General features: G+C 31.8%; 1 protein-coding gene across 1 annotated transcript; it reads right to left on the bottom strand.

The window, feature by feature from the left end:
* Nucleotides 1-6,300: 6,300 nt before the first annotated feature.
* LOC111876974 (putative disease resistance protein RGA3) lies at nucleotides 6,301-9,609 on the bottom strand. Its single transcript, XM_023873528.3, has one exon. The coding sequence runs from the start codon at nucleotides 9,557-9,559 to the stop codon at nucleotides 6,365-6,367; it is 3,195 nt and encodes a 1,064-aa protein (XP_023729296.1). The 5' UTR covers nucleotides 9,560-9,609; the 3' UTR covers nucleotides 6,301-6,364.
* Between the last annotated feature and the right edge of the window lie 6,829 nt (nucleotides 9,610-16,438).

Raw genomic sequence — 16,438 nt, 5'->3', positions numbered from 1 at the left:
TCTTGAAAAACATACAAAGGTCTACAATAAGTGTATACGTATCTTTGTCTAACAACCCTTTTACTCCAATCGGTATCAAACGTTGCATAAGAATGTGGTGGTCATGCGATTTCAACCCAATAATGTTAGTATTGGTATCGTTCACTTTCTTACTGATGTTAGAACCAAACCTATCCGACAATTTAACCTCTTTTATAAATTGACAAAAGAGTTGTCGAGTAGATTTCGTGAAAGACTATCTTGCTTGGGGTCTATGAAACTTGTCACCATTTTTTTGCAACCATTCATTTCTCCGAATGCTTAGAATTCTCAAGTCTTCTTGTGCATTTGATGTGTCTTTGCTTTTATCGTTCATTAGAAGAGTACCTAAAAAACTCTCGTCCACATTTTTCTGGACATGCATGAGATCTATGTTGTGTTTCAACTGTAGAGAAGACCAATACTCGAGTTCGTAGAAAATGCTTCGTTTCGACCAGTTCAACTCGTAATCTTGTCGCTTTGGCTCCCCGCTTCCATGCTCAGGATGTTTACTCGGTTTACAAGTTAGTAGGCGACATAGTTGCTCTTGTATGTCGTCATTACTAAAGTGTCTCGGAGCGGGTCTTGTCTCATCCATCCTGTTAAAGTCCAACCTCTTTCGTAACAGATCATTAGCATCTAGGAAACGACGATGACCGATATTACGACTTTGTTTGTTGCACGGTACGAAGGAGTGTCTTCATTGCAAGTAGCACATGCTCTATACCCTTGCCCACTCCAACCTGATAAACTACTACGAGCTGGCCAATCGTTTATTGTCCACAGCAACATAGCTCTCATCGTGAAGAATGTGTTTGTCGCCGCATCTTTAATACGTACACCTGAGTTCCACAAATGTTTAAGCTCTTCCACGAACGGTCTAAGGAAAACATCCATATCCTTGCCAGGAGCTTTCGAGCCTGGAATCAACAAAGTCAACATGAATGATGACTCTTTCATACAAAGCCAGGGTGGCAGATTGTATGTGGTGAGTATGACCGGCCATGTGCTATGTGGATTACACATGTTTCCAAATGGATTGAAACCGTTAGTTGAAAGACCTAGGCGTACGTTACGGGGTTCACTGGAGAAGTCGGGGTATATTTTATCAAAATCTTGCCAATGTTCCCCATCAACAGGATGAAGCATCACACCATCTTCTGAACGTTTGGTACTATGCCAAATCATATTTTGGTAGTGTGCCTCGAACAATATAAACGTCGTAGTCTAGGGGTCACAGGAAAGTACCGTAACACCTTATGAGGTACTTTCTTACCCTTGGTGATTTTATCGATCCATCGGCTCTCTTTACAAACGGGACAAACTTGCAATGAATCATGTTCTTTTCAAAAGAGACAACAATCGTTTTTGCACACATGTATCGACTTATACCCCAGGCCAATAGACTTTAGTTTCTTTTTGGATAGATAATGTGAAAGGGGAACCTTGTTGCCTTTGGGAAATGCTAATTGCAACAACTCAAGGAGTTGATCAAATGAACTATCAGTCCATTTGTTGTTCACCTTGATATGCATTAACTTTGCTAGAAACTCAAGGGAAGAAAAGATGCAACCAGGATACAATTTAGTTTCTATTTCTTCCAACAACTGTGCAAAATCATCATCCACACCGCTACCACTTGTATTCGAGATTCCTTCATCAAGGTTGGTATCATTTTCTCTCGACTCCCACATCACATCGTCGATTAAATCGGCCATTTGGTTACTTGGCAAGACGACTTGAGGAATAAAAGATTCACCATGATAGATCCAAATTTTGTACGACTTACTGAAACCATTTATAAATATATGGCGTTCAACTGCAGTCGGGTACTTGAAGTAACGGTTATCACATTTTTCACACGCACATCTGATTTTACCATTACTATCAAGGTGTGACTTCGACTTCTCGATAAAAACTTTGAGTCCTTCTTGGAACTCGGGATGGTTTCGATATGGATTAGTAGTCCAGCTTTTATCAATAGACATGATGTTGCTGAAACATAATTTTGGGTTTAGAGTTTAGTATACAGAATTAGCATTGTTTTTTTTCCAATCCATATTTTTTTTACAATTAAAATAATAAAATTTAAAAAATTAAAAAATTTAAAAAATTAAATTAAAATTTTTTATTTATGCGTTTTTTTAATTAATTTTAATTACAATTACTTGTAATTTATATATGCAAAAGTTGTAAATATTAAATAAAAGGGTCAAAGATCCATAAAAAAACATTTATTACTATTGTAAGTTAACTATATAACTTATTGGTTAATTTGGGTTTAGCTTGGGTAGAAACTATATAACATTTTTTTTTTTGTGTTTTTTGTTCCAATTATAACAATAATTAATTTTTATTTTCTTTTCAATTATAGCATCCTACTTATAAGAAAACCACATAATTTTACATAATACATAAGAACATGAAATTCACATACTTTTACATACATATTATGTTGTTGTGTTGTTCTTTTTTACCGTCGAGATTAATATATATATATATATATATATATATATATATATATATATATATATATATATAATTTATAACATTATATAAATATGTTGCAAATAAAACATTTAAAAACTAGAAAGTTTCTAGTATTTGTATATAAGTTTTTAAACAATTTTATAATTTTTTTTTGTGTTTTTTTGCCAATTATAACAAGAATTTATTTTTATTTTTTTTCAATTATAGCATCCTTTAACCTATTTTTTTGGTAACCGGTTATTATTGTTTATAGAAATATAAAGTTATAAATTAATTTGAAGATTATAAGTTAACTATATAACTTATTGGTTAATTAATTTGGAGTTAGCTTGGGTAAAAATTAGAAACTTTCTAGTTTTTGTATATAAGTTTTTAAACAATTTTATAATTTTTTTTTGTGTTTTTTTTTCAAATTATAACAATAATTTATTTTTATTTTTTTTCAATTATAGCATCCTTTAACCTATTTTTTGGTAACCAATTATTATTGGTTATAGAAATATAACCTTATAAATTAATTTGAAAATTATAAGTTAACTATATAACTTATTGGTTAAATAATTTGGAGTTAGCTTGGGTAAAAACTAGAAACTTTCTAGTTTTTGTATATAAGTTTTTAAACAATTTTATAATTTTTTTTGTGTTTTTTTTTTCAACTATAACATTCTACCTATACCAAAACCACATACTTTTATATAATACATAAGAGGATGAAATTCACATACTTTTACATACATATACCACATATATACCAAATACAAATACATACACACACACACACACACAAAATAACATCCTACTTAAACCAAATACACATAATTTCACATATATATACATAATAACATCCTATTTATACCAAATACAAAGGTTTCACAATCTAATCCCACATTTACAATAAACATACATACATTCACATACTAACAATAACATCCTACTTATAACAAATACATATAATTTCTACCAAATACTCATATACCACATATACATCAAACACACATACATTGGTATATATAAACCAAATTCACATATATTCAAACAAATACGAAATATACAATCTGATTTTCACATATGACAATTTTCACATATGACAATTTTCACATAATTTCACATATAAATACAAAATTCATAAAAAAATGAAATAATAGAACCTGTAGTGGCGGAAATCAACGGATATGTAGCCGGAAAAACTAGTCTTTACTCGAAAGTACCCTCACCAGAAAAACTGAACAACACCACCAAAATCACTGAAATTGAACAATTTGTTGCAATTTAGTCATCAAATTCAGCTTTTAATAATCATCAAATGTCCCTAAAGGCTAAACTACAAGTGAAAGTTATACAACTAATTGCCATTCAATCACCACAAACAAGAAATTGAACAACTTACTTCTAATCCAAAACAACACCACAAAAAACAAGAATATGAACAGTTTATTACCATTCAATCACTAGATGAAGCTACAAATCGAAATTAACATACAAATTAAAAATGAAATTACCAAATCAACTTACCTTTCTTCAAGAAATGGACTTAGAAATTGGTCCCAAAAGCTTTAACCACACCTAGAGAAATTTGCTTGGAACAATGTGGGGAGAAATTTGCTTGGAAAAAGCAAATTGAAGAGAAAGTCGGCGAGAGTAGCAAATGGCGAAGGGCAAGCGCAACAAACATAAGGAAGAATGAAGAATGGAGGGTTTCTGCGTGCGTTTTTATCTACGATAGGCAATAGTGGCGACTCCTTTAGCGGCGACAGGAACCCTTTACCGGCGACAATCACTAATAGCGACGACAAACTGGAGGGAAGGGTACCGCGTCATTTTTAGTGAACTATTAGCGACGACTTTTTTTAACCTTTAGCGTATGTCGCCGGTATTAGGTTAGACAGGATAAGACACCCCACCCGTTGGATTGGATATCTCATCGAACGGTTCAGATGTAACAGAGGGGGAAAGTGTGGATTCGGATGGCAACCCTTTAGCGGCGATACTATTAACGGCGACATTGGTTTTTAGCGGCGACAATATCTAGAGTCGCCGGTAATAGTGTCACCGCTAAAGGGTATATTTCTTGTAGTGCATGAGATATGATTATGTTTCCAAATGCAAGATAATTTTTATAATATTTTAATAAGGTATAAAATGTTAAATGACAATTATAAAACAAAAAAAAAAAAAGAATTGATAAAATTAAAAAGTAATTTGACAGTTTTCTATAAGATACGAGCAAAGATATTCCAGCTTATGCTATTAGTTTATATTGAAATTTACTTTTGTTCTGAACTTTTTTATAGCAAATTTGTTTAGTCTAACAATGTTGGGTTATTGAATCCTACAACATATGTTTTCAAACTAATTGGTATAAAGTTGTAGGATTAAATAGCTGAAACTTATTTTTCGATCTTTTTTATGTTGTCGTATTTGGCAAGCCAAAAAATAGCTTATAAGCTAGCTTTTTGAAAAACTAATTAGACTAGTTTTTTAGAAGTTTACTTGTTAAGTTCATTTATATACCTAGCATATAAAGCTAGGCTATGTGAGTGCTTTGGCTTGCTCATGACAATGCTATCTTTGATTTATGTGGGATAAAGGTACAGAAAAATAAAAAATCTAACCATTTAAAACAGTTAAATACGATTACTGTTATTATTATTATTTTTTTCTGAAATAATGATTGACACTGTAATCATACTACTTGTCAAAGTGGTCATTCACTACTTCAAAACAGCCCGAAACATGGCTATCTAAACTGTAGATTATGCAAAAAGTTGTGTAGTATTTTGAATTTCTGTTGTATTTTAAGTAAATAATACTTTCTACTATGGTTTATTGCATTCAAACAAAAGAGTATGTTCATCCATAATGTGTTGACATTTATTTGTAGATAAAATTTACTTGTTAAGTTCATTTATATACCTAGTAAATACGTATTAGAATTTTGTTTTCTGCTTTCATAATTCTGTAAGTTTGGTTTTCTTTATTGATTTCTGTTTCAATTTACGGTGTTGAGTTACAGGTTATTTATGATGCTTGATGCTGGTGTTATCTTTCTTACTGGTTTATTTTTCTGTTGCAGCATGCATAAAAAGGAAATAACTCTAATTTTCTACAATGTTGATTAGATGAATGCTGCTCTTGTCTTAATAGAATGAAATCAAGTCTTATATCATTTAAATCTGGAGTTGGGAGAGAGAAAGAAATGGACCAAGTAAAGAGGTGAAGCTTATATCATTTGCTGAAATTGTCACAAAGTTGGGGGTTAATAGAGACGTACATGTATATGTTGTTAATTTGTAGATCTATGTTATCAAATCATCTTTTAAGTTAAATACACCACCACATGTTGATTTTGGTTCACAATTTTGTTATGCTTAATATTTCACTTGATTATCATTTTGAAATTCATCCGAAAATAATTAGTGTGGTATCTCTGTCACTAATGATCCCTAAATAGTCCTTAGGTACATTAGACTGATATAAAGTACTCTTTAGGTGTATTACAAATCATTTGCAATGAATGAGAGCCATCATGCAAGAAAATTCCAATGATGATGAATTCTACAAGAAAATTAAGCAGAAATGAATCTTGCAAAGTTGGTTGATTAATTGCGGTCAGAAGTTGTAGGTTTGAGTGATAAGTGACAGAATTGTTGAAGAGTGTTGTTTATTTTAGTATAAAGTGTTTAAACATAATTAAATTCATAAAAAGTTTGGACTTTTACAAAGCAATAGTTCTACTTGTCTCTTTTAAGTTGTTGAACACCAGCGATCTCCGTACAGTTGGATGGATGGATGGCTGGGGAGAGTTTATAATTGAACAAGAGAGGAACAAATGATACACCAACACACACTCAAATAACTAATTGACATCTCTATCCATGTACACCCTCAAATGATTTAACCTGACATCATTTGCTTCGCGTGGGGCTCCCCGTTTAACCTTTTCTTCATCTAGCCTATTGCAAGAAATGAATTGCATTTCTCGAATAGATGACATTTTTGTTAACCACATAGGCAGTTCTTGTATTCCGAATCTAAGTATTCGTAACTGAGTCAGTGAAGTGAGGTGTTGTATTACATCTGGTATTGACTTCCAATGATCCCAACCGTACAATTCTAACCGGTAAAGGTGGTTCCTTAACTTCTGGATGCCTTGGAGACTCGGGAAAGAATCCAGCTCCTTTGAGAACGGACCGAGTATCAACAATTTTAAGAAGGCAAAACAGTTGAACATTTCATGAGGCAAGGAAGTCAGGTTGGTGCAACGTCTAATAGACAAAGTCTTCAAAGAATGACACTCGTTGGGCAAATTGGCTATTACCGAAAGACTTGGACAACTGCCGATTACTAAATATTCAAGAGATGTGAGGCCTTGTATGCTCTTAATATACTCCAGACCTGTGCAGTCCCATATCCTTAAGGACACAAGAGGATGGGGATGACATTCATCTAACAGAATAATCTTTGGGCAATCAGTAATCTCCAACTTCTCGAGGACAGGCGATATCATTTTTGAGCTGTTGGGTGCTCCATCTATCCACTTTTCCAGTCTTTCCAAAAAAGATAGTCGGAGCAATCTCAACGACGGAGACAAAGGCTTCGTTGGTCTAGTAACATCGGAACTCCTTAAGCATGTCAGGCTGTCCATTCTCCATAACACAAGATCTCGAAGATGTGGTAAGTGCTCAAGCGTCGGAAGAGAGAGACATCGCCAACATCCAGATAATGTGATCTCCACCAGCTTGTCAAGGGGCGTCCCTTTCCCATCAATAGTGACTGCCATCTTCATTACCCATTCCGGAAAATTATCACCAGAAAATTTGTTAATTTTCAATATTTTCACATCTCCAGGGGGTTGCAAGCCTTCCAATACTTCCTTGTCGTTTCTGGGGCCAACTCCATAATTTGTACTCCAATTGAATTCAATCTCCTTTAAACTTTTTTTCCCAGATAAATCTGCCATGACTGCATCCTCTTTGCTACTAAGATTTTCTAGATTGAAAATACAGAGCTTTCCACTGAGGTGTTTTAAACGGCTTAGCTCTTTAACACCGTGTCCTTTATTTCTAAGCACGCTGAAGGAATTAGGCATTAATGTACGAAGAGAAGTCAATTGTCCCATGATATTGTTGGGAATGCTTTCTTCAGATTTACAATATCGCAGGCTTACCAAATTTCTCATGGATTCTGGAAACTTAAGATGATAGCAATTTTGCAACTTTAGAGTTTGCAAGTGGTATAATTTACCAATAGATTCAGGAAGAACACTGATTCTGGTAAATGACAAATCAAGATACCTGAGATGCACCAACCCTCCAATTGAATCGTCTATCTTCGTCATTCCACATCTTTCAAGTATTAGGATACGCATTTGCTTGAATCGTTGAAATGAAACATTCTTCTTAACCTCCCTGAAGAAGAAGAATGTGCGCAAAGTCCTATCCATCATTCTCCTTTTAATGAGAAAGAAAACGTTGGTATTTTCTTGGCAAAAGTCATCATTCATCACACCCACCAAACATTTGCTTTCAAGGTTGGAAAGTGATAATGAAAGATCATGCACCAGATCATGCATACTACAATGATTGATATGACCATCCATATCCCTTGTAACATCTTGGAACAGCGAATTGCTAACCAAAATTTGAAAAATATTGTTTCCAACATCCTCCATCTCCTTCTTTTCTTTCTCATCTGCTTGAACCAAACCTAAAGCCATCCAAAGTTGGACCAGTTCTTCCCTTTCCATGACCTTATCTTTCTTAAAGATGGAACAAGATGCAAAACATTGTTTGGCGATAGAACGTCTAGGCAGATTATCTAAGCTAAGTTCCAAACTCTTTTGAACTCTCTCCGTTTCATCTTCTAGATCCCAAACTTTGCTATTTCTGATCGCCAACCACTTCTCCGGGTCACTGTAATTCTGCAACACCCCTCCTATTACCTTTACTAGCAAAGGCAAACCACGACACTTTTTCACAATATCATGTCCAATCTTCTCCAATTCGGGTGGTGGTGACTGTCCTGCTAGAAAGGCCCTCCCTTTAAAGATGTTCCAACAATCATCATCAGAAAGACCTTTTAAAGGACATGAATCCGTTGTCATAGCCTTTGTTCCTATGTCAAGTTTTCGGGTAGTGACAATAACACCACTTCCAATTTGTGACTTTATCATCATCATATGTCTCTTAAATTCTTCCCAAAGTGATCTCTCTTCATTCCAAACGTCATCCAGAACTAGCAAATATCTTTTTGCTCCCAACTTCTTTTCAAGATCTCGAACTAAATTTACCATGGTTTCCGACATAGGTTTCTCTCCTGCAACAGATTCATAGATCTTTGCGAGAAGTGTGTTGATGTCAACCTTAACCGACACACACAACCAGGCTTTCACATCAAAATATTGCTGGATTTTTGGATTATTGTATACGGACTTAGCCAGAGTGGTCTTCCCCATCCCGCCCATTCCCACAATGGGAACAATCGTAAGTTTTTCTTCTTTTCTTGATTCGGTTAAAAGGTGTATGATGCGCTCTTCATCATCCTCCCTCCCAACAATTTTGAATTCATCTAAATTTGGGACAGTCTCGGCATATGGACGATATTGAACAACTGAGCCAGGCTGTTCATTTTGTAGTCCCAAGTCGTTTGCGTCCTTATTGATTTGAGACAATTTTTCATTAATGTTTTTGATTTTATGACCCAGTTCTCTACGAAATGAAAGCTTTTTCAAGCTTGGAAGAGAGGGTACCTTTATTCTTACATGATCTCGATTCTTTACCTCACGCCTCAACATTTCGTAGTGAAGCTCATCCATCACATCATCAGCTTCATCAACAACATCTTTTAGCTGTTTCAGCCACTCCATCACCCCATGTTTTTGACCCTTTTCATTCTCTGCATCCTGTAATTTGGCACGGATCATTTTCAAGGTCCCTTCAAGTGTGTGCAACTTCTCTTTGTAACCCCAAACAATGCCGATTTCGCTGGCGGCTATGGATGCCACCTTTTTCAGAATCGCCTCGGCAACAACAGTAACTAAAGCATCGGCCATTTTCACTGGTGTGTATGAGAGAGAGAGAGAGAGAGAGAGAGAGAGAGAGAGGGTGAAATATGCGAAAACCAAACCACAAGTCACTAGTCACAACCCAATAAATAAAGATATATGGAGAATAGACCCAAAATAATTAAAGAAAAAGAAAAACTAAAAGTAAAAGAAATTTAAAGTAATTTATAAAATTTAGCCAAAATGCTTAATAAGTTTTTACTAAATAGCTAAAATTAACATTTTCAGAAAATGGCCAACGAAATCATAAGTGATTAAGCTTACATGCGATTTCATCCTTGTGAGCGGCTATCTCGCTATATTGAGCTACGAATCGGGTCCATCTTCGACTGATGGATCGGAAGTATACAGAAACTTCAAAATCTAGTATAACTCTCACTTTCACACTTTCAACTTTAATAAATTTTTTCAACCATCTCAATGGCTTAAAATCAATTTTCACTCGAAAACATTATAAGTACATCAGAGAAGATCATAGGTCCATACAAAATAAAATCGGGCAGAGAAAATCTTTCTCTACAGGTACCCCTAAGCTATCTCAGGAAATCGCAAGTGGCATAACCACCTACGATTGCGATTTCAGTGACTATTTTCTAAAAAACTCGATTTTGTGGCTATCTCTTAAAAAGTCATTAGGATAAGGGCTAAATTTATAATTTTTTCTTAATTTTGTGGTTATTCTATATGTACCTCTTTTGTTACTAAATGTATCCCATATTTAATTTTTTGTTTTTTATTGTCTTTTTTTTAGTATTTTATTGTTTTTTCTTTTATTAGTATTATTTATTTATTTATTTATTATTATTATTATTATTATTATTATTATTATTAGACAAACATTCTAAATCACAATAATATCAATAATAATAATGATATTATTAATCGTCGTATATTCTAACGGTTTCAACATAACAATTGTATGGTTCATTATGCATATTATGCAAACATAAGCATTTTGTCTAGCACTATACAAGATTTCTCATCTAGCAGAACGTTTTGATCTTTATGTACGCAAATATGACAAAATAATAGGCATAGGATACGTTCCATGTAAATCAATCATCATATAATGGTTACCATAAACATGGGCAATCATAACAAATACATGACTTGGGATGTCTTACGAGACATACCAAAGTGGGAACCAGATTATATAACCTTCTTTGCTCAAATAATGAACAATAACACCATATTTGTTAGTAACAAGAAAAGCAGTATCTGACATAATCAACCAATATTCAAATGTCATAAAACTCGATCCAGTGAAATTCAACGAATGACCCATTGCATTAAAATATTCACCGTGAATCGTTGTGTACTCTCCAAGGTGTGTTATTAGCTCATTGTATAAATCCGATCAAATATGATGTCAATATTCTTCATTGTGACCAAGAGAAAAAACAATAGCTTGAAATCCACAATTTTCATCTCCTTTTATATCTTTAACGTGCCCAGTGTATGGATAAAATCCATGTGGAATTTCATTTAAAAGTGGATTTGAATTATATATTGGTTGTTCTAGGTAAAACAAGTCAGATATTGTACGAATTTAATGATTTATATACGTTTAAACCCAAATTTCCCATGAAAAAAAAAATCATACTTTTTGATATTTTGCAACAATAAAAAATTATATTAATAACAGTTATATAATATTAATAATAATAAATTATAAAGAAAAAAACAACAAAAACACAAAAAAAAAATCAAAAAAGAAAGTCAAAGCTCTTTTTGATGTGATTGATTTTAAAGGGTAATTAGGTGTTAATTAAGGGTTTGTGGGTACACTTAGGTGTTGTTTGTTTTTGTCTGCAGATCTGCGTGGCCTCTTCTGTCTGCGCCGCGCAGACCACGCGCAGACATTAACATTCGCAGACAGTTTTTTTTTTGAAGACTGTAGACCTAAAAATGTATGCGCGCCCTCTTCTTAGCGTAGATGTGGACCAGAGTCTTCAAACATCTTCTAGCCTAAAAAAACACATATATCTTTATTTTTTAAGTTTTTTTTTGAAATTTATATTTTTTCCAACTTTATTAATGATAAATAATTTGAAAAAAAATTACAATACTTAAAAAAAAAACGTTTGACGACACAAACATGATATTTTTGACAAATTTATAAATAAAGATTTATTACAATAATAGTCATTGAAGTTGTTTATATAAATATGAAAAAGAAAAAGAAAATCATAATATATTCTTACATTTTTTTTGCCAAATTTTGTAAAACATTATTTAATACAGTATCGTCAATTTCTCGGGAAAATATTTGTGGTACGGTTTTAATGGATTTAATTGAAAAAATCGAAGTTTATTTCTTATCCATTTATGTATCAAATTCTTTGATCCCTAATTACAATGTTTAGTTATAACTTTGCAGCCAAAATTGTTGGTTTTTATCAAATATATACGTTAATTCATATCATTTTTATTTTTATTTTTTATACAATAATACATAAAAGTTGATCATGATTTGTTAATTATTTATAACAAAGTTAAAAAAAATATTAAAAAATTACTTTGAAGTTTAAAAAAATAAGTTTATTTAGATTTCAGCTTATTTTAGTTGCCTGCAGATCTTAAAAAAACAAACAGTCTTCTTTTTTCAGACTGCATACATTTTGTCCACCTCTTCTACTGCAAAGGTCTACAAATGTGGTCCGCAGACTGCAGACATTTTGCCTCAAAAAAACATACAGCACCTTAGTAATGAGGGGTACATATAGTAACACCATGTCTTATAACATTTAACATAGGGAAATCTCCAATAAAGTCCTAAAATTTTGGCCCGGTTTACGTTTTAGTCCTAAACTAAGTTTTGTTTACGAAAAAGTCCTAAAAATCGGCAAAAATATGCATTTTGATCCTTTTTGACCGGTTGGAACCGGCAACAAATTAATTTAGGACTATTTCATAAACTGACACAAAATATTGGGACTGTTTCACAAAATGACCCAAAATATTGGGACTTTTTTGACCCATTATTATTATTATTATTATTATTATTATTATTATTATTATTATTATTATTATTATTATACTAAAAATATAAACAAATATACTAATTTTTAAATTCATTATTATTAATATTTTTAATAATACATATAAATACACTTAAATAAAAAAAATATTAAAGAAATTATTTAAAGGTGATGGTGGTGGTGATGGTAATGCTTTAAGCAATGAAATCATGAATATTTGCTTGTATGTCCTCACTTTGGGGGTATTTGGCAAAAGTAGATGTTAGCTGGAAGCGGATAGCGGTTAGCTGGTAGCGTGTAGCTGGTAGCTGGTAGCGGAAAGCTGTAACTTTTATTTGTTATATGAATGTTTGGCAAAAGTAGCAGGAAGATTTTGAAATATATAAAATTACATAAAAGGACAATTGATTAAAAATAAATAAACATATAAATATATTTTTAAGGGTAATTATGGAAATTGATTTCAAAAGCTCAGGAGCGCATTGTTAAACGCTACATGAAGTAGCTTTTAGAATCGGAGCGTTTTATTAAAACTAAAAGCTAAATGCTCGTACTGCCAAACAAGGCTTTTTGTTTAAATTAGAGCGTTTTATCAAAAGCTAAAAGCTAGAAGCTCCCAAACGCTACCAAAAGCTCCGTGCCAAACACGCCCTTGTATATGATCGTTTTACATTTCTTATAATTGTTTTCAATTCAAGATATTAACACTTAACAATTTAAAAGAAGTTGTCTATTTGTAAAATTGTGTATAAATACTTTAAGATAAAAGGATTTCTCACTTTGTATATAAAATTTCTTAAGGTAGAATGATTTTTTTTCAAACCCAACAAATCTACAATAAATATTAACATTGGTGGCCCATATCAAAATTCAAAAATATTAATTACAATATCTTGTTTAATAGAAAGTAATATATCTTGTTTTGCTTTATCACACTATATCTGCTATGTTTCCAAAAAAACCACAAGAATAAAGTAATGAAAAAGAGCAACACACATGTTGGTAATTCAAATACTTACACACAAGACATACATGCATATCACACGCTCACTATTTGTAAACAATTTGAAAAATCAGTAGCTTCTTTTAAATTGTTAAATGTTAATATTCTGAATTTAAAACAATAATAACAAATGTGAAATGACCATAAACAAAGTTAGAATATACAAAAAGACATTCAGGATTTCAATGCTTAAAGCATTATCATCCACTCAACCTTCACCTTTATAAAATGTCTTTAATTTTTTTTTATTTAAATGTATTTATTATTATTATTATTATTATTAACAACATTAATAATTTTAAAAAATAATATACTTATTTATATTTTTAATAATAATAATAATAATAATAATAATAATAATAATAATAAGGTTTTTGTTTGCAGAAAAAACCTTGATATTTTTTGTTTTTGTAGAAAAGTCCCAATATTTTGGGTCAATTTATAAAATAGTCCTAAATTAATTTGTTACCGGTTCCAACCAGTCAAAAAGGGTCAAAATGCAAAATTTTGCCGTTTTTAGGACTTTTTCGTAAACAAAAACTAATTTAGGACTTAAACATAAATCGGGCCAAAATTTTAGGACTTTATTGGAGATTTCTCTTTAACATAACATTTGTAATCATATGGTATCGTAGAAAACATATCATATATTATATTTGGTCTTTGTGATTGGTATTTTCTACTGTTTTAATCCAAATTTATAAGATTGATACAAGAGTATTTATGGATTTATGTAGTCTTTCGGTCATTAAATTTACTGTTTCAACTGTTAGATCACTAGATATGACCATTTTTCGCCAAACCAAATAAGTAAAATATAAACCAAAGTGCTAAAAAAATACAAACTATAAACTCTTAAATCACATGTCTTTTAATAGACGAATTTAGATGTAAATTTTCTATCTATACCAGCCTCATCTCTCACAGCCACCTCCCATAAACCCTTCCCCTATCTCTATCTCTCATGAGTACTTCTGACGACCCTTTCTCCAAAATTAAAAGCTCCAACAAAAGTCGAGCCAAGTCATCACCGACTTGACAAACATTTGAATGAAGTTTTTTTTACCTACATATCTTAAAACAACGGTCACTATGTTTGTTTGGAAATGATCTGTTTGCCTATATTTTATGGAAATAAATGTGGACTTGTTGGTGAAGATGAAGCGAATTCAAACTTTTTATCTACAAAATTACATATTTACATATTTCCTATGTTTTGTTGAAATGAAATTTTTACTTGAAAATCATTACGTGTGTCAACTTTAACATATAACATTGCACCATTAAAGGACATAAAGATGATTAGTGGTTAACGTTCGTGTATTTACATGAGAATCATTTACTTCATGTTGAGGAGATATATAATACACATATACAAGGTTCTTGAGGCCAATTTTGATTATTCTTTTGGTTGTCCTTTTTAGTTTTGGTTTTATGAATTTGGATTCCCAATGGGTTTTTTTCAAGATTGGTGGTCAAATTTATAAAGGAAGAGGATAAGGTGGGGGATTAGGTTGGGGATTAAGATGGGGTACTTGACCACTTATTTAACTAAATAATAATAAATAAATAAATTGTTGGAAATATGTTTCCAATGTCATAACTAACTAGTATAACTTTGGAAATAATAACAATGTCATTTTAGGGTAGTCCTCAAGAGTTAAAAGAGTTACAAAATAATTTAAGAGAGGGAAATAAATAGTTTATTAATTTGTTATAGTTTAATAAATTAATTAGAAACTGGTTTGGATTGATTTGGAATTAATTGGAAGTAATTAGAATTAATTTGGTATTAATTAAAATTACATGGACTGAATGTTATTTATTCAAAAGTTAAATAATTAGGAACATTTTAGAACCCTGTGAGAGAGGGACGGAAAATCACTAGGTTTTATCCTTAATGATTTTTTATTTTTACTAATTATGGAGAGAGGTGGAAGAAGATTTGATTTGAATCTAATAAGGATTTAATTTTGGTAATGATCCTTATTAGGTTTCTTGTCCACTAAGTCACATTCAGCTATAGATACCCCCTTCCATTCTCCTATGTTTTATGTCCTTTGCCTTCTTACTTTTTAGATTTGTATTTTTGTTAGGTTTTGATTCAGAAATAATCTAATTTTAGTGACAAAATTGACGTAATTAGCAACAGAAGCATTTCTAGATTTGAATAAACTAAAACTATTTTACCTACCAATGATAATTTTGCAAAGCTTAGAAAGATTAAAAACTAACCAAATAAAAGAAGTTTAAAACCTTTGAAGACTTTGGTTTCTTTTCGCAACTAGGAATTTGATGAAGATGGAATTATAACTCCAAGAAGAAACACGTTATAATATATTCACCAAGGCAAGAATAAACTACCAAAACATGTTAGTCATCACTTGTATTAATTTTTTCTTAAGCCTTAAGGTTCATACCAAATAAACCTTAAAGAGAAGCAACTTATTACCATTCATATCTAGCACCATTTTACAAGAAGAAGAAAGGGAAGAGGAGCTCCAAAACCGACAGTTTTGGCAGCCTATTTTGAGAGCAAAATATGAGCAAAAGAACCAACACTTCATATTTGTAATCCCTTTCTTTTATGCATGCAAGTATGCATAAAGTCAAGACCATAAAATAGAAGTTTAAGACCTTTCTTACAAGCATGAAATGAATGAATAAAGAAAGGAAAAAAGCAATCACATGTCATACCTATCAAAATTCAGCCGTCACCAACTAGGAGACAAAAGTTCAAGTCTCTTTTACTTTACCAACAACTACTTAGTTACTTCTTAAATAAATGGTTACTCTAAGTAACCAAAAAGTTATACATAACATTTATATTCATATCATATGATATTAAACTAGTTTTTGTTCTCTTTTATTATTATTTCCTAG

Source organism: Lactuca sativa, chromosome 2 (assembly GCF_002870075.4).
Source record: "Lactuca sativa cultivar Salinas chromosome 2, Lsat_Salinas_v11, whole genome shotgun sequence".
In the NCBI taxonomy this organism is placed as follows: domain Eukaryota; kingdom Viridiplantae; phylum Streptophyta; class Magnoliopsida; order Asterales; family Asteraceae; genus Lactuca; species Lactuca sativa.
Note: the sequence above shows the minus strand (reverse complement) of the source record. Positions and strands in the feature narration are given on the sequence as shown.